The 22,716-nt window shown below is 33.8% G+C and overlaps 1 protein-coding gene across 8 annotated transcripts in view; it reads right to left on the bottom strand.

Annotated features, from left to right (window-relative positions):
* Positions 1-22,716, bottom strand: part of KTN1 (kinectin 1) — a 107,808-nt gene that overhangs the window by 12,468 nt on the left and 72,624 nt on the right. For 2 of the 8 annotated variants that reach the window (XM_060619896.3, XM_060619899.3), the window contains exons 22-39: positions 22,426-22,463; positions 21,639-21,729; positions 21,421-21,489; positions 20,099-20,136; positions 19,352-19,442; positions 19,207-19,275; positions 18,710-18,747; positions 16,452-16,542; positions 14,924-14,992; positions 13,840-13,877; positions 12,125-12,215; positions 10,040-10,126; positions 6,477-6,566; positions 2,635-2,715; positions 1,756-1,845; positions 1,535-1,627; positions 342-413; positions 20-103 (exon numbers count right to left, since the gene is read on the bottom strand). In XM_060619896.3, the coding sequence (XP_060475879.2) occupies positions 20-103; positions 342-413; positions 1,535-1,627; positions 1,756-1,845; positions 2,635-2,715; positions 6,477-6,566; positions 10,040-10,126; positions 12,125-12,215; positions 13,840-13,877; positions 14,924-14,992; positions 16,452-16,542; positions 18,710-18,747; positions 19,207-19,275; positions 19,352-19,442; positions 20,099-20,136; positions 21,421-21,489; positions 21,639-21,729; positions 22,426-22,463 (1,320 nt within the window). The remainder of the gene's footprint in view (positions 1-19; positions 104-341; positions 414-1,534; positions 1,628-1,755; positions 1,846-2,634; positions 2,716-6,476; positions 6,567-10,039; positions 10,127-12,124; positions 12,216-13,839; positions 13,878-14,923; positions 14,993-16,451; positions 16,543-18,709; positions 18,748-19,206; positions 19,276-19,351; positions 19,443-20,098; positions 20,137-21,420; positions 21,490-21,638; positions 21,730-22,425; positions 22,464-22,716) is intronic. The other 6 variants (XM_060619897.3, XM_060619901.3, XM_060619900.3 and 3 more) reach the window with 3 other exon arrangements.

Genomic DNA, 22,716 nt, shown 5'->3' with positions numbered 1-22,716 from the left:
AAAGTTCTACTGTAAGTACCTCTCTGACTTCCGTAACATAGGTAGATCGCTCAAGTTCTGCCTTCTCTAGTTCCATTTCCAAATGCTCTCGCTCTCTTCTCAGCTGGCAAAGCAACAAAGAAGGAAAAGTTAACATATTTAAGATCTCCTTTCACGATGCTCCCCCATAATGAAAAGTTATAACACAAACATAACACTTTATCATCTCAAACACTACCCATGATATTCTTAAAAGCATAACAACTGCATCATTAGATAACAGAAATCTTAACACATAGATCTTAAGACAACCCTTAATACTAAAAATGAGTCCACAGGTTACAAGTGATGAAGTAACATACATTTTCAATATCTTTACTTTCTCTTCTTAATCGCTCTAGCTCTTGTTCTGAAGATGTGAATGACAACTGCATCTGAAATGGGAAACAATCATATGACCACGTAAACCTTGTTGCAGTTTAAGCAGACACTTCAGAGGTTCTGAAATGTATCTCATTTAAAATCATACTGAATTTTAAAAGACTTTAAATATGAGAGTATGACATTTGATTTAACCAGTAGTCAAACCCACCCCATTTGCATGATATTAAGGCCTAGCTAAAAGTGCTGAATTTTTTTAAAACAATCAACTAATAACTGGCTGTATTTAATCCCCAAATGCATTAACATAGAATACCATTGGCAACCCTAGATTTTGCACAGGTTGGCACCGGAAAACAAGTGATTATTACATATTTTTATTGAAGTATAATTGACATACAATATCCTGTTAGTTTCAGGTGTACATTATAGTGATTCGATTACTTTCATACATTACAAAATGGCCCCCAAAGTCTAGTTACTATCTGTCACCATACAAAGATGACACCCTTTACCACAGCCAAATAAACGGGAGAAAAATTACAGTAACATTCAGATCACATGAAAAGAAGTTTTTCTTGAATACTGTATCATGGATCACATATCAATGCTGTAAAGCTTTTTTTTTTTTTTAATTTTTTTTTAAACATTTATTTTTGAGACAGAGAGAGAGAGAGAGAGAGAGAGAGAGAGAGAGAGCGCGCGCGCGAGCATGAATGGAGGAGGGTCAGAGAGAGGGAGACACAGAATCTGAAACAGGCTCCAGGCTCTGAGCTGTCAGCACAGAGCCCAACGCAGGCCTTGAACTCATGGACCGTGAGATCATGACCTGAGCCAAAGTCGGCCGCTTAACCAACTGAGCCACCCAGGAGCCCCAATGAAAAGCTTATTTTGAACCCCAAATTCTTTGCCTTATGTTCAAAGCACTTTACATCCTCTATCACTACTGTCTGGTCGTACACTAAACAAGTGATTCTCAAACTTGGGTGGGCATTAGAATCCATTGTGGGGGTGCTTGAAACACAGACTGCTGTCCCCACAGTTTCATATTCAGAAAACCTCAGGTGGGGCCAAGAAAAAGCATTTCTAACCAGTTTCCACATTACACTGATGCTACTGATCCAGGGCCCACATTCTTCAGAACTACTGCACTATGCTTTTCTTTTGTAAATACCTGTTTAATAGTCTTCTGTGATTCATCGACCTTAACTTTCCATTTGTTTTCTTCTTGCTCCACACTTCTCTGTAGCTTCTGTAAAATTCCTTCCTATGGGCAAAAGAATGGTTGTTTTGAAAAATTCATGTTCTAATGACAAGATCAGTATTTAAGACTCTAAGGAATACGTTAATAATTTAAAAATAAAACTAAAATGTAGACTAAAAATCATTTCCTACTGTTTCTGCAAGGACGGATTTATATTTTTCACACTCGAGCTGTAACAATGTGTGCATTTCATCAGCTTCTTTCAGCTTGTGCTCTAGAACCTACAGAGAATAAAATAAAGAAAAATTCTCTAGTTTTACCAGGAAACTGTGTACTTCAAATTTGTTGCAGTATTTAATGGTATATTTTGACAAATGATTTCTGACTGCTTTATAGTGAAACACTACATTTCAACCTTCTTAAGTAAAAATAAAGTTCAATGACCTTTTTGGTCACTCAGTCTTCACTAATAAAACTCCCTGAGTCTGATTATTATAAAATATATTACACAATTTTATAATAAATAGGCTTATCGCTCTTTAGCAGGATGGTAAAATCAAAGCAGACCCACAAGTGAAGTCAAGTCACAACACCTATGCTACACACACATGGAAAAGAGGATTTTATTCATGCCACTTGAGATACAAAATATCTTCCAAACATTAGCAAAGATAAAGACACATCTAGATTCTGAACACTCTTAATGATGTATTTGGGGATACTTTAGCAAACCAGTCAGTTTCTACCTACCTACCTCAACTGATCTTTACTTTTTAAACAGACTAAAAACAGAGTAAGAGATAGTTAAATGTACAGTTTTAGAAGTGATTACAATACAGAGTTAAAAAAACAGCAAACATTAGCTTTGTGTATGTACCAAATGCAATGAAGACTTGTGGCATTTCTACCAAAATTTATTCAAAATGAAATCACTTTCTTACACTTTCTCAAAAGGTCATTATTCTACTCATAATATATACTTTATTGTTCCACGCTCATAAAGGTAAATTCGGATTTACTTCATTTTTCCATGTCGGTTAAAACAGAGATACTTCATTTCTTGAACTAACCTTAACCTCCTCTGAACTTGAAGTTTCAGCCACACATTCTTTTGCCTTCTTTTCAAATCCATGCAGCCATTCACGATAATTCTGTAACAAAGAAAAGTCAAAATAAGCAATTTCCAAAAATACCTAAACGAAATAGGGACAAAATTTTAAATAACCAAACTAGAGGACTATGAAAGAAACCACCTCTCTGGAAATTTCGAAGAAAAATAAACTGCTGTGTAAATTGTACCTAACCCAGATTTGAAAATAAACACTAAAAATATACCTAGGTACTACCATCAAAATCAAATCTTATTTACTTTGACCAAGGTTATCAGCAACTGAATTCGGGACTTAGATAGAGATCTAGGCTCACTTAATTCCAGCCTCTACCACTTAAATAGTGCCAGGACTAACAGATTCAATCTTTAAAACAGAGAAAGAATTTTCAAAACTTTTTTCAGATAAACCAGTTCTCAAAAACTAAGTAACCCGAGTTCTCAAACTGAAAGTTCAACGGAAAATACTCAATTCAGAGGATTTCAAACTCCATGAAGATGCTCCAGAGATTCTGAACATACCTCAAAATAAATATGTATTATGAAGTGTTTTTAAAATCATAATGAGAAGTGATAAGAATACACAAACATTTACTTGTTTAAAAATAACAAAAACTCTATTTGTGCTAATAGGTTAAATGGATGCAAACCCAGGCATATGTTTTGGTTTTAGTAATTATTCTACATTTTAGAACAAATTGTGCTACATTTTTAATGCTTCTTATCCAAATTTTAAACTCTGGTAAAGAGTATTTGTTAACAAATACCTAAAAAGAAGAAGAAGAGGAAATTTGATTTAAAGTCCTTGGTTTAATTTACTCCAAGAAAAAAGAACACACATGAAATTTCTATTAACTGCTCTAACATCAAGCATTACTTATGTGCTGAATCAGGATTCTCTATACTCTATCAAATAAGAATTAAAAAAAAACAATAAAACTGGATGCTGAGATCACCCCCACAATACAATACCCCACAGTATAAATTAGTCAAGAGTCTCTATTAAAAAAAAGCTAATTTAGTTGCTTAATGTTTGTAAACATTCCTCTAGGTTATATAGTTTAGATCTCTCCTATAAGGATTTGCTTAGCACAAAAACAAAAGAAAACAGTAAAAGGATTATACTTCAGGTATACAAGTCCTTTTATACCTGACTATATTGGCTTAAGATTAAATTTAAAGCTGCTTTATTATCTTAAGTTAAATAAATTATCCTATCCTTCATACCTTTAAAAACCTAAAACACTACACTCTAAGAGGTATAGTTAATATATTCCTCAAATATAGACTACATGCAGAAATATTCAACTTTTAACAAGTGGATGAACCAAAGCCAAATATCATCATCCAAGTCTAACGGCGATTTATAAACATTTATAGTGTCAAAAACATTTGGCTATTGAGGGTGGGTAATACGGTTGGTAAGAATAAATCTGTTACATAAAAAAGGATTTTTAATGCTGGTGATCTTACACAATCTTTCAAGAATAGGTATTACAAGGGGTGCCTGGGTGGCTCAGTCAGTTAAGTGTCCAACTTTGGCTTAGGTCATCATCTCACAGTTTGTGGTATCAAGCCCCGCGTCGGGCTCTGTGCTGACAACTCAGAGCCTGGAGCCTGCTTCGGATTCTATGTCTCTCTGTCTCTCTCTCTGCCCCTTCCCTGCTCACACTCTGTCTCTTTCTCTACCTCTCAAAAATAAACTTAAAAAAATTTAAATTAAAAAAAAGAATAGATATTATAAACCATTAACTCTCTTGGCTCATAAAAATACTGTCAAAGAAATCAATCCCCAAATTTTATTTCCATTAAGTAATAAAATTAAAGTGGGAATAAAGAATTAAAAACACATTATGGCCACAAAAGAAAAAATATAAAATAGATGAATAACAACCCCTTCTTCTAGGTTCAAAGTTAAGACCAGCACTAGAACTGACAATGTATCCATTTGCCTATCCAGTGCAAGTTATTTCAACAGTTAAACCCACAGTGGTAGAGATCTACCAAACTGATCAAACCTGAATGTATCCTCAACAGTTACAAAGGAAACAAAAGAATTGTTGCTTCTCGTACAAGTTCAACTTAGACTGTATGTAGATATAATCTGAGAACAAGAGCTAAACTCAAACTACACATAGAACAGGCTGTTAAGTTTATTTATACCACACCTAGTGCCCACAGGAAGAGCCAAGAGTTCCTTGGAGAAACAGTTGATTCCAAGTTTGAGGTAGAAAATGTTGACATAGCACTGCTTTGTCAAAAGGATTGGATAGCCAGCCTAAATAAGTTCCAATGGGCCGAAGAAAGACAAGCAGACATTTATAGACCTCATGACAGAAGTGCACAACACTGCCCATGAAATATTGCCCTACTCCACCCTACGTCCAAAGTATTGAATCTGAATCTAATCAGGCCTCTATGGACCAGCAATTTATGAGATATACAAAGGACAGAGAACACACTGACACTACAAGGGTGGAGTCAGCTAAATCCAGACTAGGAAACTTCATATGAAACCATTAGGTTTTAAAAAAGAGAGAGAGAGAAGGGGTGTTGCTGACATTTAGGAGGGGATCCATGGAATTTAAAAAAAAAAAAAAAAAAAAATCTAAGAGACATCTTAAACCAATTACATATTGACCTTACTTAAGGTCCTGATTAAAACAAACTAAAGTAAGTGGTGGGGCGCCTGGGTGGCTCAGTTGGTTTAGTGTCCGACTTCAGCTCAGGTCATGATCTCATGGTTCATGAGTTTAAGCCCTGCGGTGGGCTCTGTACTGACAGCTCAGAGTCTGAAGCCTGCTTCGGTTCTGTGTCTCCCTCTCTCTCTGTCCCTCCTCAGCTCATGCTTGGTCTGCCTCTCTCTCTCTCAACAATAAATAAACATTAAAAAGAAAACAACAAACTAAAGTAAGTGGTTATTTCATTAAAATTAAAAATTTATATAACAAATGGAGAAATGTATTGACAAAATGTATGAAATTAAAGATTTTTTTCATGTAATTTTTTTAAAGGAATCCTTATCTTTTAGAAATACATACTAAAATAGCTATTGATGAAATGCTTTGATGTTTGATTTCTTTCAAAATAATCTAGAAAGTACAGGAAAGGAGGTAAAACAAGACTGTGTATTGATGTATGGAAGGGGGTACATCAGGCTCATTACGCTATTCTACTTTTGAGTGTGTATACAATTTTCCATTAAAATAAAATTTTTAAAAAAAGACCTACAACACCATTTTACAAAACTACGTGCACACTCACTTTCTCTGCCTCAAATATTCACTGTAATAATTCTGTGAATCAAAGCAACTTTTCTCATTTAACCTCAAGTAAAGCAAGCTGTTCTGTACTACCTTCAAGCCTTTTGCTTAAAGAAGTTAACAGATGTTGAGTTTTGAAAAGAAAAAAAAGCCTCAAAGTATTAAACACATTTAATTAGAAAATAAAGTGCTCCTAAAACTAAGAAGCAATCATTTAAAATTAAGCTCTATTTTGAATAAAGCCATTAAAAACATTACTGATTTAGTAAACATTAAGAAATTTTTCTTTCCCAAATATGCTTATGATCCTCTAAATAATATATTACGTAAATTTTGTAGCATACAACAAAAGTATCAGTTGTATAAAGAGAAATGAGTTTTGAACCAAGTTATTTATCTTACCTACTCAAAAGCACCCTAAGTTAAAAATGGAAAAGATTAAGGAATAGATGTACTTGTGCACCAAGTGCAGAATGCTCATTACAACTTCCTTGAATAATGATAAAGATGACATGTGCAAAGAAATAAAAATCAATCTTACCAAATTAGGAGGAACAGACACCTTTGGAAATAATTTTTTGAGAACTTCTTTAGCTTCTAATTCAACAGCTTCCACATGTTGTTGTCTTTCCTAAAGCAGAAGATGAACCAAATCAAACTTACAAGATTATAGAATTAAAAAAAAAAAAAGTTACAGTCTTTTAAGTTCTAAGGGAGAAAAAAGTCACAGTATTTTAAAAATTCATCTTAATACTGGTAAAAGTTAAAATTTCTCTTTTTAAAATATTAAAATGCTTCTGTAAGAAAAAATCTGCAAAATCTCTAAAGCATCCTAAATAACCATGTCTTATATTAATCAAGCCAAGGCAATATCTGATAATTCCCTTGCCATTAGAAATCAAGTGATTTGCCCCTCAATTCAAAAAACAGAAACAAAAATAAGAAAACAAAAAATACACTTCCTATAGCTAAAACTTTAAACTACATGTTATAAAAAAAAAAAAAAAACAACACTTCCTATAGCTAAAAGTTAAACTATATGCAAAAAATATGCATCTGAGCAACATTGAGGCTTATGGTCTAGCAAATCTCTCTACAAAAAAAATGCACTACTGATGGACTATAATAATGATGGGATTAAAATGGCAAATCTCACATTTCCAGCTTCAAGGTCAAGTGAAGTTACTTATGCTAAACAAAGAAAAAAAAGGCTGTCAAAATTTGATGGGTGGTACATATGGGAAAAAGAGGAAAGAGGAAAAACTCATGGCAATTAATTCATTAATACCAAGCATCAAGAAAACTAATTCTGACACTTGTAGGGACTCTGTCAGCTGTAAATTTAAAGGTATTACAAATGCATGTCTAAATTTGGTGATTTTAAAACCAAGTACAATGGGTATCAATTATTAACTCAAAACCATGGTTTGTCAAAATTAGGGTAACAACTTGATCACAAGCAAAATAAAACTCTAATAATCAAACTACCTCTACCAGATTTTTTAAAAAATGACATCTATAAAAATGCACATCTAAACCAAGCCAAGAAAAAACATTTATGAAGCTGAGGTGACAAGACAAGCAAGCTAACAACATCTCAACCCTATCTTTCCAACATCATCTAAATGCGACCTTTGAAATCCAGTACTGATTTAAGAGGCATACGCACCAATTTAGAAAATCTAACATGAAAATCTAAAATTACACAATAAAAACTAGAGATTAATCATATTCTCTGCAGACACAAAAAAACTTTACTCAAGATTAGTGGCAGGGCTTTACTAGATGTTTTAATGGAGTATTTTCAATGATTCAATAAATTTTCAGAAATACACCCATCTAACTGCATAAGATACATTCATTCAAAGAAAATTAACCGCTGATTCAGAATTAATTCACAATTAAGAGGTCATTTTTGGGGCACCTGGGTGGCGCAGTCGGTTAAGCGTCCGACTTCGGCTCAGGTCACGATCTCGCGGTCCGTGAGTTCAAGCCCCGAGTCAGGCTCTGTGCTGACAGCTCAGAGCCTGGAGCCTGTTTCAGATTCTGTGTCTCCCTCTCTCTCTGCCCCTCCCCTGTTCATGCTCTGTCTCTCTCTGTCTCAAAAATAAATAAACGTTAAAAAAAATTAAAAAAAAAAAGAGGTCATTTTTATCATGTGACCACAGAAGTGGTAGAACAATCACTGAAGAAAAATAGGAAAAGAGGCACTTTTTAGAAAGCTTTCCAAGGTAAAAAGAATCTAAGTAAAAGAAACAAGTGTCAAACTTATAACAAGAGGCAAAAAAAATGAGAAGTTACTTTTGATTTGTACTAATTTTGCTAAAAAGTTTTCATTTGATACAGTAGTTTGGTTGTGGATAGCAATCTCCATTCTACTTTAATGCCTAGAAAAGATCTTATGTTGAAAATTGCTATCTCTATCTAAGTGTAATATATACGAAGTATCTTTCATGTGAACTTATCATTGATAGTAGCTCCTCAAGAATACTTACTAATTTAAAGATAAACCTGAAAAAGTAGTATACCATCCTCGCCTACATTTTAGGTAAGATTATTACTTATTTGTATCATCTAAAACACTAAAGGAATTCTTGTACATACTTCTTTCTCCTCCAACCTAACTTGTGGTTCTGAGTCAATCAACATCACTTTACACCTAGGCTACCTGAAAAACAGTCTAAATTCCATTAAAATAGAGGAAGACTGCAATTTCTATTCTCTGTAGAACACTGGCTATGTAAGAAAACATCATGCACTTGGTGATAAGTTTGAAACAAGGGTAAAGTTTTATACTCCTCACCAATCACAGGATGAAACATGGATAAATTCTAGTTCTCTTTTGTAAACAATATACAAGAATGCCTATGACAGTGGCCCATAATTTCTTGCAGGAATGGCATAATAAGTAATTAGCACTTCCCAGAAACCCAGTCTCATTAACAAAATAGAAGCTAAAAGGCAGGTGTTAACAGTGAAAAAGAAAGTAAAGAGACACCCCCCCCCCCCCCCCCCCCCCCCACAGAACTGACTGCAACTACGCTCAAAAAATAAATAAATAAATAAAAGTCCTACCTGGCCTAGATCATTCTTTTCCCTGGCCTAGATTTCTCTAGTCCCAGTGTCTGCCAGCTATCTCAAATTTAGGTTTTAGTGAAAATTAAGCCCAGGTGAGTAGGTATAGAAATACAAATCTATTACACTACAGGAAAAATAAAAGATTCCCTCAGTCCACAAAATACTTCCAGAATGATGAACTGAATCACATAATTAACTTTATTAGCCCATGTACAAAATTCAATACTCCTGTTCCACATTTATTCTTGGTAGGAGTTTTCAAAATGCCTGACTAAACTGGCACATTTGTTTCAATCATTAAAAACAACTCTTTTCCATTATATCTCATTAGAATCTTCCAAACCATCCAACAACTTAAACTCAGGAAGAATATCCTTTACCATTGTGAAGACAGAGGGAGCTGTATGTTTCAGGAGTACTTTACATACTCCAGTCAGGAGAATAATCCCTTCTATTAATATTCCACACTATACATAACACATGCCTCATTACTGTCCAGCCACTTCAAAACCTTAAGTTTAATTTTAATTTCATCTCCTCTAAGGAACAACCCAGCCAGAACTGATCGCTTCCCTGTACTTAACACTTTGATCATTTTCTACCCTGTGTGAGTCCTCTTGGTGTGCCCCAAAGAACCCAGCAGATTTCATGTACATCTATGTATTCAAATGTGTTTAATTCAGTTAGATTTTGAGGGGGTCAGGGTTTTTTCCGAGGCTCTTAACCATCCCCCGAGGCATACAGTGACAAGGGCTTACATGGGTAGCATAGGTCTCCTGAGACTCTACAGCTTAAAGCAGTAATCACCAAAGCTCAAACAATCAGGTAATCACAACAAACCGCATGCCCAAAATTAAAGCTTTGAAGAGTAGATGAAAAAAAGCAGAGATGACAGAGATGATAATGTGGATGATAAGGAGATTTTATATTTAAATTGCAGTAAAATTAAATGCTTTAGTCTGATTTTAAGACAAGCTGCAGATTTTCTCTGTTCGGTGGATTGTTTCTAGGAGTTAGCATTACAACCTTGGAAGTCTTGTTCACTTTGTCCTGCAGCATTTTTTCAGTTGATGCCAATGCTTCCATTGCTTCCCAGTTTTTCTCCCGAAGGTCCTAATCATTTTTAGAAAGAATGATTTCAGTTTATCCATTATTGAAAGATTTTTGCTCTTTACTTCATCAGTATTTTGCACTGCATTTAAATGCTGGTTACTGCAAAATTATTTCAATGGGAAATATGTATATTAGCAAAAAAATAAAAAGCAATGTTTAGAAGTCTGAATGAGAAAATAAAGATGCCCACTTCCCATGTTTTAGTATACACACCAAATATGCCAGCTGTAGAGTAATTATTATGCACGTGTGACAAAGAAGAAAGCATTCAAAAGTAAACACACAAACCAAGATAAAAATGATTTCAGGTACATCAAATATTAGGGGATTAAGGACAGAAAATACACAAGTATTGCAAAAAGCTTTACATTGTGGCTTTTAAACGAGGCCCATTATCACTGGGACTTTCCACTGTGGCATAACTTTCCCCTCTAAATAGGTTTTATCAAATTAACGCATGTTGAGTCTACCTAAGAATAACATAGTCACTGCACTTGCACACGTGTATGCCACAAAGCAACCTGACATGAGTGTATGAGCTACCTCATCGAGGCTGAAAATGGGGAGGCTAGAAAGCTATAAAACCACATTCTCTTGGAAGAGAAACAGAAATCATTGGAAACTGAGCTCTGAAAGATCTATTTTAACAGCATTTCATTAGCAAATAGAAGTACGTACAATCTGCTATATTTCAGTCTTTCTTCAGATTGAGAAATCTAAACATTGAAAACAAAAAGCCAATAATCACCATTTACTGAATGCTTACTTATGTGCCCAACACTGAACTTGGTGCACTAATTGGTGCACTTGGTGCACTAATCCTCATAACATTTTATAGATGGGGAAACCACAGCTGGGGTCATTTCAGAAATTTGGCGAAGTGCACACAGCCAGTGAAGTGGCTGAGCGGGAATGGACTGACGCCGCAATCTGCTGGCCTTCAGTGTCCGGGCACTTCTCACAGACTTCCATGCCTGCAGCGATGCTGCTGCATTACACTGGTATTACTACGTCCTCCCTGCCTCAGAATCCGGACGATAAAACACAGTTAAGATGTTAACAATATATTGGCAAATTCAAATATATTGGTTTTGTGGCCAAGCAATGCTGTTAGTAATGTTACACAGACACACAAAGGGCAATTCACATACCTAATTTTGACAAACTCTGGGGTGCAAGTACATGTCAACTAATGTTAAATTAACAAATTAATGCAGACTTTGAAAATTAAACTTCCATTGGAAAACACATATCAATTTCCCATCAAGATCCCCTTAGAGATTTCAGGAACATTTTTAACCTTGTTCAAGTCTTAGCAAGCATACTTTTGTGTGCAAAAATTCCTTCTCTAGCAAGAAATGGTTGGATTCTACTTACAGTTATCACCTTCTGGTCAGAATTTTTTAAGAATCACCTAAATCACTGTCTATTCAGTAAAAGTATTAAGATTTGTATTTCTTAGGGCACTATCCTCTTCCACTATACTGTAAATGTATTCAGGTTCTGAGGCCTCTAACACACTTCGTTATCAAAATTTGAACCACCTCTCAGTTAAAAAAAGGGAAGTTCCAGAAGGCTCCGAAAGACATAATTACTGAAAATATTGAGTTTCAATACTGGCTTACTTTCAGTTTACAAAAAGGCTAGCCTAGTCAAATTAAAAAAAAATACAATGGATTTTAAAATATTGAGACGAAAGAATTTTTTCAAATAAAAGTTCAACCAAAAGTCAATTGCATTTTAATAAAAAAATTAAAATCTGAAGCTGTAATATAGTTTCAATACTTAAAATTATAATCAGAAATATACAAATTAGTCATTTCATTTATTTATTAAAATATGTTCTCTAATAAAATGATTAATAATCCTTTCAAATAAGGTACACACAAAACAGCAAGATTAAGAAAAAATCTACATTAAAATTTAAAAAAATTCTGAATCATGGTATTTCAGTGAAATAATAAAAAGGAAAGTTTTATTCTGACAAGATTTGCTTACATTGTTTTTCTTCCTCTGGTGTTCAACAGCCTCCTTCCAAGAATCTAACTCATTCTGAAGACCAGTTATTTCTTGCTCTCTTTCTGAAATTCTAAACCAAAACATGAATACACATAGCAACATTTTAGGCAGTGAACATGGTATTTACTACTACAAAATAAAAACAGCAAGCAGACAATGCTTTGCAGAATGTATTAACAGGTAAACTCTTTTAAACTTAACTATTAATTGTCACCATGGAAAACCTATTCCTGATGCACTCTTATTTTCAAAAATGACTTTTACAATATGACATGCTGATATTTGTGCTAAAGAGAAATCATCCCCTGAAGAAATAGTTTATGAATATATGAACTTCTGCAGTTAAAGTTGTTTCTATTTTTATCTATGGCAGAGAAATGGCTATTTTCAGAAGAGTGAAAACTGATGTACAAGCATTCCCTTAAATATTTTTTCCAAAAGGTAATGAAATCAGTTATGACTTTCTTTAAATGGCTAACCCACAACAAAAGTGTGATATTAATGTAAGGTAAGTGTCATCATTTTCATAACATTATCAGGATTCAGGTTTTTCTAGTTCTAATGCATTAGTTAATTCCCAGAAACGCAGAAAGCAATGGCAAAGATTCCCAATTCAATTCTGTTACAGTTGAGAGCAGCTTGGATATAAAGTCAAATTACAAATAGCTCTTCCTTAAGAATAAGGCTCTATACAAGGGGTTGGCAAATTAGGGCTCTGGGCCCAAACCACAGAGCTTCTTTGGCCCTCTAGCCAAGAGGTGATTTTACGTTTTTAAAGAATTAAAAAAAAAAAAAAAAAAATACGAAGCAGAACTCTGTGGCCCACAAAGACTAAAATATTCACTACACGCCATTTACAGAAAAAGTTTGCTGACTTTGCTATAAACAGTCAAACTCCAGACTTAATTCACCAGTAAATAATTCTAAACCAGTAAGCCAACAACCCTGTAAATGATTCAAGATGGAACAACACTTAATGTGGTCAACATCTAGCATGTTCAAACATACCAAGTTAGCCAAAATAACCTTAAATGTACCCTCTGAGAGAAAAATACCAGCCAACAATGAAAGAAAAGTGCTTCAGCATAAAAAGTCCCCTTAAAAGATAGCAACCATAAAGATGATGAAATTTTTTTTTAAAATGCAGAAGCAGTGGGGCGCCTGGGTGACTCAGTTGGTTAAGGGTCCAACTTCTGCTCAGATCATGACCTCACAGTTTGTGAGTTCAAGCCCCACACTGGGCTCTCTGCTGTCAGCATGAAGCCCACTTCAGATCTTCTGTCCCCCGCCCCCCCACTCAAAAATAAACATTTAAAAAATTTTTTTAAATAAAATAAAATGCAGAAGCAGAAACTTAAATTTGCATCATCCAATTCCGCAATGATATCAGGAAGATAACTGAGATAATGTAAGGTAAATAAGTAAAGCATTGAAAATACAATTTAACTTTATTCAGATGTTTTCTGAATGCCTAAAAACCTCAAAATCTCCCTCAACTAAACCCTAAACACCATAAAAAGGTACATCAGTTCAGCCAAGGGCACAGCTAAACTCTAGTGACCTGCAGGTGCAAGAAATCTAAATAGAATTAGAAAAATTAGGTGCCATTTATAGTTAAATTGCTTATCTGAGAACTGTTTAGCACATAAAAACAATTACCACTTCCCCAACTGTGAATCAAAATTATTACTTACACTTTTAATAGTTCTTCATGTGGAGGAAAAGATGAGGCCTGTTAAAAGAGTTAAATATTATTTCAAAGTAAAGCTTTCTAGAAGACCACAAAAAATTAAAACTCTTCTCAGATATAAATTAAGACAACAAAGGTAAAAATACTACATATTCTGTATGCCTGTCACCAAGTAATCTTAATAAAAATATGTATACATTTTAAAAATGTACTGAGTACTAAATCAAATCATTGTCACTACATACTTAAATTCTTCACTTAACAAGTATTTATCAACTTCATAGCATGTGCAAAGCACTGAGTTAACACATTAAATTTTCCTACTGTCCTACTGTACAATTCTTTTGACTATATTAAGCTTCCAAAAGTCCAAATAACATAAGTGAAGTTAAAAGAAAAACTAAGAAAAGTTAACTTGCATGTAACAGAAAGTTAATTTTACGTAACGTGCAAAAGTACACAACATACAGTATTTATATACCTTGAAGATTATAATCTTTCATACTAAACTACTATACTATAATCTCCTTGCTGAGAGGGACAAATTCTTTTGCCCTTCATAATACTTTCTAGTTTATATACATTCAGAAAATAATTGAAAGGATATATTGGTAACATCTTTAAAAAAAAAAACGTATTTCCATTTTATTTTTACCAAGAAGAATTATGCCTTGAAAAAGTATTTCCAATAGTGGTAAACTATTACTGATAATATTACACATTTTCTAGTTTCTCTCCAATTACTCATATTTTTACTGGAGGGAAAGGGAAAATGGTATACACCTACATTTAACCATGATAGGATTTTAACGGACTTGCTAAGAAAAGCATTCTGGAGGATCTGAAAACATACACACACAGATATATAACAGAGCTGGAATATAGATAGTAACATTGTTTGTGTATGCTTTATAAATTATATATTACTTTGGATATAACATAGCAAAATTTTTTAAAGAAATTTGATAAATAAACCAACATACTTTATTTTCAATAAAAAGGCATAATGGTAAGAATACTTATAGACAGTCTGAATTATTTAACTTTTCACCACATAAATGAAAGGCAAGCCACCTAACAGTACCTACCTGTTGGTAGTTCTGTTGCTTAAGCTGCTCGATTTCAGATTTGTACAATTTGTTTTCATCCTGTACTTCCTATTTAAAAAAAAAAATTTTAACATGAATACCTGTGCAGAGATTTTATTTTCCATATAAACTTTTGAAACATACCATACAAGCCAGGAAAATTCTAAAATAGTAGTAATTTTTTTCAAGTGAGAATATTAAGAGTAATAAGCCCTATATTAAAACACAGTATAAGATTAGAATAATTAAATTATTCAGTACCAATCTGGGAGTGGGCAGTCTCACTGGAAGAAAACAGGATCCAGAAACAGATCTAAATACCTATAAGAATTTAGTATGGGGTGACATTTCAGATCAGTAGGGCAAGTTCTAGTAACATTTTGGGCTGGCTATTTCTCTGCTGATAGGACTGTCCTGTACACTGTAGGAGGTTTAGCAGTATCCATGGCCTCCATTCACTATATGCAGTAGCAGCTCTCCACCGCTGTGACAACCAAAAAGTCTCTAGATACTGCTAAATGTCCCCTGGGGGGCAGAACCACTGCAGTAAAATAATAATGGATTATTTAATAATGTGGCTAGCATTTTTTTCAAGGTTGAAATGTTATTCTCATAACTTAAATAAATTACATATGCGTAAGACATCAAACAAAAAAGTAAATTATAAACATATCAAAACACATGAAAATATTTTTATGATCACAGAGTGAAAGATACCTTTCATTCCAAGACTTAACACTCAGGAAAGTATGTTCAATATTAGCTACAAGATGAAGAGATATGGATTTTCAATTTTAACTACCTCTTTCAAAAAGAAAAAAGAAACCGCATAAACCTTTGACCCCAAAATTCACTTCCTGGAATTTTAAATACAGGCAAAGTATTAAAAATGTGTGTTTAAGGATATTCACTGTTGTAACAGGAAACACAACTCTAAATAATCCAGGCATCTGTAAATCAGGATTGGTTATATAAATGAGGACAGATGATATAAGAGAACACCATGAAGCCATTAAAAGTTGAAGCCAGAGGGGCACCTGGGTGGCTCAGTCGGTTAAGTGGCCAACTCCCACTCAGGTCATGACCTCACAGTTGGTGAGTTCCAGCCCCACTCTGGGCTCTCTGCAGGGAGCATGGAGACAGCTTCCTATCCTCTGTACCCTCCTCTCTCTCCCCCTCCCCAACTCGCACTCTCTCTCTGTCTCAAAAATAAACATTTAAAAGAAGGTTGAAGACAGAAACGTGCTTATGTGGAAAGATTTCAAAAACATTAATAATTGAGGGAGAAAAGCCAAATACAAACGTGTGCATGGTTAAACAGTGTTTAAAAAACAAGTACACACCTACACACGTATTTTATGCATGGGCACTTTCTCAAAAGATATACAAATAATTGATAGTTTTCTTAGGAATGAGACCCAGTATCTGCCTGGGAGGAAAGAGTCTCTATCCTATTTTTTGTGTAGTTAAAATTGTTTAAAACATGCAAAGACAAGTCACACAATTAATTTTAATTAAATGTATTCACCTGTAACAGCTTTGTTCTGCTAGAAAGATCACTCTCTCTCTCTTTTAGTACAGTTTCTATTCTCTTCATTTCATTTTCCTTTTCTTTCAACCTAGAATTTTTACAAAGATCTGATTCAGTTATACACATAAAAAAGGACAGACTTCTATATCATCTATAAAAAAAAAAAAAAGATAGCAGAAACAATGCCTAACAGCTCTTTCGCCCCATATTATACCAACTTATAAATTTGTTTTAAAAGATATTATTCCCAGAATCACTCAACTCAAAGTACATCATAAAACTGCTACACTTTATTTCATAGTTAACATTTCTTAAGTATGGCTTTATCTAGGAGAAAAATCTAAAATAAAAAAAATAAAGCCATAGTTAGTTGACCTGGGAATTTACAATATGCCCAAGCCTTTGTGAAGAGATGCTACGTATAATTTAATCTGGTTCTCCCTTAGCCAGCATAGGCATAAATCTTACTCTATCTAGCTCAAGTGAATCCCAATTGCCCTTGTCACCCTATTCAACAGACCTCTAGAGTAGCACTTAATGCTATTAAAATGGTCTGTTTATCTATTTCCTCAGGGCAGGAACCCATCTTGGCCATTTCAGTATTCCCAGTGCCAGAGGGCCTGTAACAGACTCTCAAATATTTGTTGAAATGAACGTTATTTTTGTCCCACCTTAATGTAGAAAGTAAAAAGAATTTCAAGATGTTTATAAGTCTACACAAAAAATGACAAAAGAGCACACATGAAGAATAGGATTAAAAGTCAGGGGGCGGCGGGGGGGAACCCCAGCAAAACTTAAATACATACTGCTAAGTGAAAGAAGCTATTCTGAAAGGCTACATTCTGTATGATTCCAACTATACGACATTCTGGAAAAGGCAAAATTATGGAGACGGTAATTATGGAGATCAGTGGTAGCCAAAGATTGGGGATGGAGGTTAGAGGAAGGAAGGGATGAACAGGTAGAGCCAGGAGATTTTTAGGAAAGTGAAACTATTTTGTATGATACTGTAATGATAGATACATGTCATTATACATTCCTCAGAACCCACAGAATGTACAACACCCTAAGGGAAACTACAGACTTTAGTTAATAACAGTATGTCAACACTGGTTTACCAATTCTAACAAACATACCACACTACTGCAAGAATAAATAACAGAAATTGAGTGGGGGTAGGGGGTATACAAGAACTCTGAACTTTCAGTTTTTTCTGTAAACCTAAAATTGCTCCCCCCAACCAAATTCTATTAATTAAAAAAAGAAAAATATGATGTAGCCATAAATCTAAAAACACATTCTTTAATGACCTAAATACCTATTACAAATGGACCCCAAATGTGTCTCCAAGCTTTCTATTAGCAAATGAAAGCACCTTAACAGTTACACAAGGCCTCCAAGATAAACAATTATGTTACACATATAAGAATTTTAGTGTCAAGAGGAGAGATCTCCTTTGTCTTCAAAAAGACAATGACCTAATATCCTCAATACCTTACTTTTAAAGACACATTTTCAAGGGGCCTCTTCTTAAATATCAATAAAGACTGATAGCATCACATCAAAGCAAAATCTGTTAATTTTATAGTGTGCCAAAAAGATGAAGTCCAGATATCTTTCTTACCACTGTAGACTGATTTAGCTTAAAAGAAGACTTTATAAGGTAAAAATTTTCTAGCATAAACATCTATAAAGACTGGTGATCAGATTTAATATTTTTAGTATTCAGCACAGCATAACTGATAGGACAACAGATACTATTCTCTTCAATAAGCAAGTTACTTTTCTAGAAAGATTCAATCATCTTCATCAAGGCTGTAACTAAGATTTTCTGGTTGATTCAGAGCTGTTATACTTTCAAATACAATGATTTCAATTTGAAATAAATTTAACCTGTCTTTAGAATAATTGCATACTTTGTTTAAAAAAAAAAAAAAGGACTTTAAATAAAACCAGTCTATATTAGCAGAAAGAAGGTATCAGAAAATGGATTTGAAGGGCTTGGAAAGAATAAAGTCTCCAGGTATCTGAAAGCACTTAAAAGGCCTCTTTTTTATTATGCCAAACAGAGACTGCCCCCCACCCTTTTTTTTTTTTTTTTTTTTTTTGCCTCTGGGCCATAATTCCTAATTTAACAAAAAATGACTTAAAAGAAACTCAGTATGAGTTTTTTTTCCAGAAAGCACTTGAATACGTGCTTTCTGGAAAATTATGAGAAGTTCCTCTTTTAAAATGCTGGCTAAAATTATACTTACACCGTCTCAAGTTCTTCAAATCGTGATGCAGAACATGCCTAAGAAACAGATTCACATTTTTAATTCTAACATTAAAAGATCAGGTACTACCAATACATACATACACACACACACACATTACACATACATACACACATAATCACTCACCAATAAAATAAAAATGTAATTAAATATTCAAATTAGGCTGTTTATAAAACAGACAGAATGAACTTTAACTCAATTTTTAATATCCACCTCTTAAAGGATTACAGATTAACATAACAACTAAACAGATACTGAAGTATGAGTGAAAAAGTAAGGATAGGTAATACTTTTAAACTTAGGTTGACAAATCAGGCAGAAAGACCTAACAAAGATAAAATTTAATTTATTCTATCAACAACAAAATTATGATAAACCAATTTTTATGACAAGGAAACTCAATTTATTTTCTAGTACAATAAAAAAGAGATTTCTCATTTCTTATGTAATATGCTAGTAATCTGTTTACACTATACCTCTTTCAAGTTATGTTGTGCTATCTCCTGAACATGAGCTTTTAAAGATTCATTTTCTTCTTGAAGATCCTGAAAAAGAATTGGTATGAACTGAATTGACATTCAGGTATAAAAAAAGTGTTTATTTTTGTTTTTGACTTCTCACCTGCAACCATTTCGCTCTATTGGCTATGTCTTTCTCCTTCTCTTCTAAAACAATCTTCATGGTATTCATCTGTTCCTCCTTTCCTTTTAATCTGACAATAAGTTAATAAGAAGCATCAGTGAAAATGTTATAGGACTGTACAAACAAAAGTGGAGACTGTAAAAGATTTTAGGTTGTATTTACAGTCCAGGCTGATACAAAATAAACTAAAAAATAAATATTTTAAGTATACAGGCCAACGTGATTTTGCAGATAATAAGTTGAGAAGTATAGGAAAATTAAAGAAAGAAATTCCATCTATCACTGCAGATCCAGATCTTGAATAAATTAGAGTAGCCCTACTCTCATCCCATATCATTCTGTTTAGGCCAATACCAGTGAATTTAGATAGCTTAGCATCACTGGTCTGGCTATGAATTATATAGCCAGTTTCACAGTGGCTATTAAAATAGGCAAAGAGCAACATCTCAGTTTGAGGTCATATTCGGATTATAAATTATGAAAAATAAGACTTTCCACACTATCCCCATTCCCATCATAAAGTCTGTAAGTTAAATCCCAATGGAAAACTTAAAACCATGAGAGCTTTTTGAGATATTACTTCATATTCCTAAAAATATTACTTGAAATTAAAAAGAAGTTATGATTTTCATTATAATTGCATTTGATTTGTATTTGACTTGCATATACTTGTATTTAACTTGTGGAAAAGAGATATTAAAGGAAAATGAAAGAAATGGTACTTACAAGTTCTGAAGCTCCTGAATTTGAGAGGTGATAGACAACTGAAATACAAAGAAAAAACCTTTCAGAAAAAAAGCAATTTATAATCCTTTCAATTTACCTTAAGCCTTATGATAAGCTTTAAAAGGTGTACACTTTAAATTACAAAGATCCTAGCTGAGGGACAGCTGGGTGGCTCAGTCCATTAAGCATCCAACTCTTGATTTTGGCTCAGGTCACGATCTCCCGGTTTGTACAATCAATCCCTGCCTCTGCACTGTCAGCACAGAGCCTACTTGGGATTCTCTCTTTCTCCTCCACCCTCTCTGCCCTTCCCCCACTCATAGGTGCGCACACGTGCGCACTTCTCTCTCTCTCTCACAATAAATAAACATTAAAAAAAAATCCTAGCTGAATTATTCATGCCAAAATGAGATGTGTTTTGATTTTGCCTTCTCTGGTTTCCAATGACAGTAAGAGTAACAAAATAAAAATATGAACAGTAAATCTGAATAATGTGTTCATTCTCAAGTTGTGAAAATTATAGAGTATTAACTGTACATATACTTCCCTACCGTATCAGAGCTCTTCAAGGACAACTACTGAACAGTACTCTACTTTGTCCTGCTTTTCTCATCATACACAGTAGTTCAATACTACATTTTATCCCTCACTCTCTTCACTGTCCTTTCAGATTTTGGCTTAGATGTCAGTTCCTCAAGAGACTTTCCTAATCTCTCAATCTATATTAGAGAACTGTGATATTTTCATCATACCCTGTTTTGTTCAACACATTATCTTCAATCACTAACATAGTGTTTTCACAAGTAGGAGGAACTCAGGAAATATCGTTGAATAATTGTTGGATGAATCATCTCGTCCACACAATCTCACCATTTTTTCCATGAAGCTTTATCAGATTAAATTCACCCAAACCCTGTATGTCCGGTAATCCCAGCTACCTCTGAAATCCCCCAATGAAGTTTTACTTGGTTCTACAGGCAAAGGTTGAGCAATATTCTATAACAAAACATTTTGATCCATGCAATTTAAAAAAAACAAAAAGGTTAAAAAGATTTACCAAACTGTTTTGTATTTAAGTTGGCAAACTAAAATGAAACATTAATACACAAAACTTCTAGAAAAGAATCTTTAAGAGTTAAAAAATACATTGATATCAAGAACACTTTCTCAAATCAGGCAAAAAATAAATAAAAAGCACATAACCCAAAATACTTACAGCACACTACTGAAAGTTTTTTTCTGAGTAACAAGAAAAAAACCAAATAGCTCATAAATACACATACACTAATAAATCTGTCATGCTATGGCTCTGGGATTTTTACCTGTTGAGCCTTTTCAAGCTGGATATTTCCTATTTCTTCTTTTAGAGCCTCTATTTCCTGTTTCAAATCCTTGACAATGACAAAACAGACAAGATTGGACAATGGAAACATAGAAATTGACATAAAATGCAATGTACAGACAAACACATGAAATTAAATGATATTCACTAAGTTGATAAACAAAAATACAAAACATACAATTTTCTCTTTCTCAATACCTGAATAGTTTTCTCCTTATTAGCAACTTTGAGAACTTCTGCTTCCAGAAGCTCTTCCACAGACTTGATCTTTCCATCCTTTTCATGGATCCTTAGATGAAGAAATGCAGTATTAAACTTTAATAGAAATATCAAGATCCACCAAGACATAACAGAACCAAATCATGAATAGTGCCATCCAAATCAACTCTTCCCATTTTAAGTAAGATAGCAATGTATCTTGCAGATAAGAAGGAAAAAAAAAAAATACTTAAGTCTTTCTAAATGAGAATTAATCAGGATATACCAGATGGCTAAAGCCTATGCACACAAAGAGAAACAGGTGACATGCTCTGAAAGTGCACAGAGGATGTTAAGAATACCCTGAAGAACACTAGGGACAATCAAGTTACTCTCAACAATACTGGCTTCCAGAGTTCTGAAAGCAGTGGCAGAACTTCTACACAATAATGGCATCAAACTCATAGACACCTCAAGAGGGTACATGATCTCTCTATCCAGTATAACCTGTTCTTACTGTTCTTACTGCAAAAAGAGAAAATTAATAATTTGATGCCATAAGTTCAGAAAATAAATGGAATCGATTATAGAAATATATGTTTTAGCAACCACACTACCCTAAGGAAGCACAGCTAAATTCTCTTAATCCACCAGCAAAAAATTCTGGAGTGGAAGGTTAAACTATTAACATACATCAACTGTCTCAATTGCACAATAAAACAAGATTCACGAGCACTAAGAAAATGGACCAAAAGAGAAAGACCAGTTTAAAAAGGTCATTACTTACACTTTCTTCAGTTCTTCAACTAGAGATGCAAAAGAAACCTGGAAATAGGAGGGCATCCTACTTAGTAATCTGCTCAAAATATAAATGAATTCAGAAACAGAAAAGTATATTATCCTTAAATTTTCCACTATACCAAAATCCAAATGAGAAAAGTAAACCCAGGAATTCTTTCTAGATTTTTTTTAAATGTCATAATAGTGAAAATGAAAAGCACTCTGGAAGTAAGTAGCTTTAAGGGTATTTACAGTTAAGAAAAATCAATAGATAACAAGTTACAATTATTCAATTAAT

The sequence above is a fragment of the Panthera onca genome, chromosome B3 (genome assembly GCF_046562875.1).
Source record: "Panthera onca isolate mPanOnc1 chromosome B3, mPanOnc1 haplotype 2, whole genome shotgun sequence".
NCBI lineage: Eukaryota > Metazoa > Chordata > Mammalia > Carnivora > Felidae > Panthera > Panthera onca.
This window is presented reverse-complemented; position numbering and strand designations above follow the sequence as displayed.